This window comes from Kalmanozyma brasiliensis, assembly GCF_000497045.1.
Source record: "Kalmanozyma brasiliensis GHG001 unplaced genomic scaffold PSEUBRA_SCAF30, whole genome shotgun sequence".
Taxonomy (NCBI): Eukaryota; Fungi; Basidiomycota; class Ustilaginomycetes; order Ustilaginales; genus Kalmanozyma; species Kalmanozyma brasiliensis.
Genome location: NW_015961971.1, coordinates 2776 through 4693, shown reverse-complemented (window position 1 = coordinate 4693; position 1918 = coordinate 2776). Strand labels below are relative to the sequence as shown.

At 57.0% G+C, this 1918-nt stretch overlaps 1 protein-coding gene across 1 annotated transcript in view; it reads left to right on the top strand.

The window, feature by feature from the left end:
* Positions 1-885: 885 nt before the first annotated feature.
* Positions 886-1918, top strand: part of PSEUBRA_004671 (Helicase, C-terminal) — a gene marked incomplete at both ends in the record, with an annotated part of 3680 nt that continues 2647 nt past the window's right edge. Inside the window, one exon of the mRNA XM_059465361.1 lies at positions 886-1817. Coding sequence (XP_059320486.1) covers positions 886-1817 — 932 coding nt within the window. The remainder of the gene's footprint in view (positions 1818-1918) is intronic.

The window sequence follows — 1918 nt, the reverse complement described above, 5'->3', positions numbered from 1 at the left end:
GCGTCAAAATTGCCAGGAAATTGGCTGGACAACGGTCAAATGTGGAGGACTGGTCCAGTGCCCAACGTACAAATCCAACTTTCACACTGGCGCCGTGCCCAACGTACAGATCCGGCGCGTTTGTCCATTGGTCCGTTGCCTGTCCGTCTGACCACCATTTTCTCAGTCTGTCAGACCGTCAGTCAGGCGGCCATATTCCCAGCCTGTCATACCGTCAATGCGTCAATTTCTGAGTCTGTCAGACCGCAAGTACGTCAGTTGGCCAGCGCGTCAATTCTCAGCGGGTAAAGTTACCACCAGGCGCACGTGAGTGGATCCCTCTGTCAGGCGCCGCCGCCGCCGCCCGGTACTGAGTCCCTTTGTTCACCACCTCACGATGNCTCACGCTTGCCCTTTGTGTTGAGTTGAGTGCGATGAAGACATTGACAAAAATTTTCACATCGCTCAGTCCAGTGCGCAGCAAGCAAGCAGTACAGCATGCAGCAGCCTCTGCCCAGAGTACTGTAGACTGCAAGTCACGCACAGCAGTCAGCGCCTCTGCGCTGGTCAGACGGACCTGTGCAATATAAAGACGTGCTGGCTGAGGTACCAACAGACGTTATGAAACCATCAACCGCTTCACGCTCTCTGTTCCATTTGCAACTGGATACATTGTTCTACGCTGCAAGCTGCCTTCTTCAACAATGACTCTGCAGTCACCTCCCTCTGTCCGCACTGACAGTGCTGACAACGCTGACACTGCTGTCAACGCAGCAGTGGAAGGCGAGACAGTTGCAACGTCCCCTGCTGAAACGTAAGTTCACCCGTCCTCACGCGTCATCAGCCTTNGTGCAGCGTTTCCATCACCAGCCCATTGGTGACGCTTCACGCCGCGCTATCCAGGCCATGCTTGATCAGCTTGATCTGCCTCTTCCCAAGGACGTCCCTGTGGACCACAACCAGCTGCCAGTGCCCAAGATCAAGGAGCTGCCAGTGATCACAGATGGCTACCAGTGCAACCACTGCTCCTACGCCATACCGTCAAAATCTTCCATGCATGCTCACCTGAAGGACAAACACGCAGACCTCAAGGTCAGAGGCAAGTCTACGCACCCTATCCTGCTGCAGGTCATCCAGGAACACGGCAAGAACAAGCGCTGCATCTACGTGCAGGACAAGCAGCTGGACCCCACGCCTCCACAGGCTATCCTCAACGCCAACCTGAACACACGTCAGCTGGACAATGCCATCACAGCCAGGGCCGCTGCGTTCATCCAGCAGGACCAAGCTGCTCTCCGTGACGCAGGTCTGCTCAACCCGCTCGTGGACACGTCCATGCTCAGCGGCAACATTGGTCCATGGGCCAAGCAGCTCAAGTGGCGCTCGTACTGGGCAGGCAAGCCGCTGGCTGCCATTGGCGCTCTGGGCACTGACACGTCAAGCTGGCCCGGCGCACACCACAACTTTGTTCACTGGCTGGCCAGAATGGGCAAAGCTTCTGCTCAGCGTTGGATGCAGACCTTTATGGAGTCTGGCCGTTACATGCAGCAGACGTTCCATGCTTACAGTGATGCGCCGTCAGAGCCCTACAACCTTCGGCCGCAGACCATCAAGAAGCGTGCTGACATGTGGGGCAACGTCCTTGCTCTGCTTGCGCACCTTGCCTTGGATGGTGAGACCCTCCACTATCACGGCAGCCAGGGCTGGGATCAGCACCTTGTAGTCACAGACAACGCTACTGAGGCCATCCACTGCCTGCGGGACCTGTCCACGCTCTTTGATCAAGGGGACGAGGACCTGGGCACCAACCCTGATGCACGTGCAGCTGCAGAGCATGAGTTAAGCGTTCACCAGGTCAACGCTGCAGTGGAAGAAGCGCTGCTCAGCCTCTCTCACCAGCTTGTCACTCAGCGCCCAGCAAGACACGGTCAGACAGACG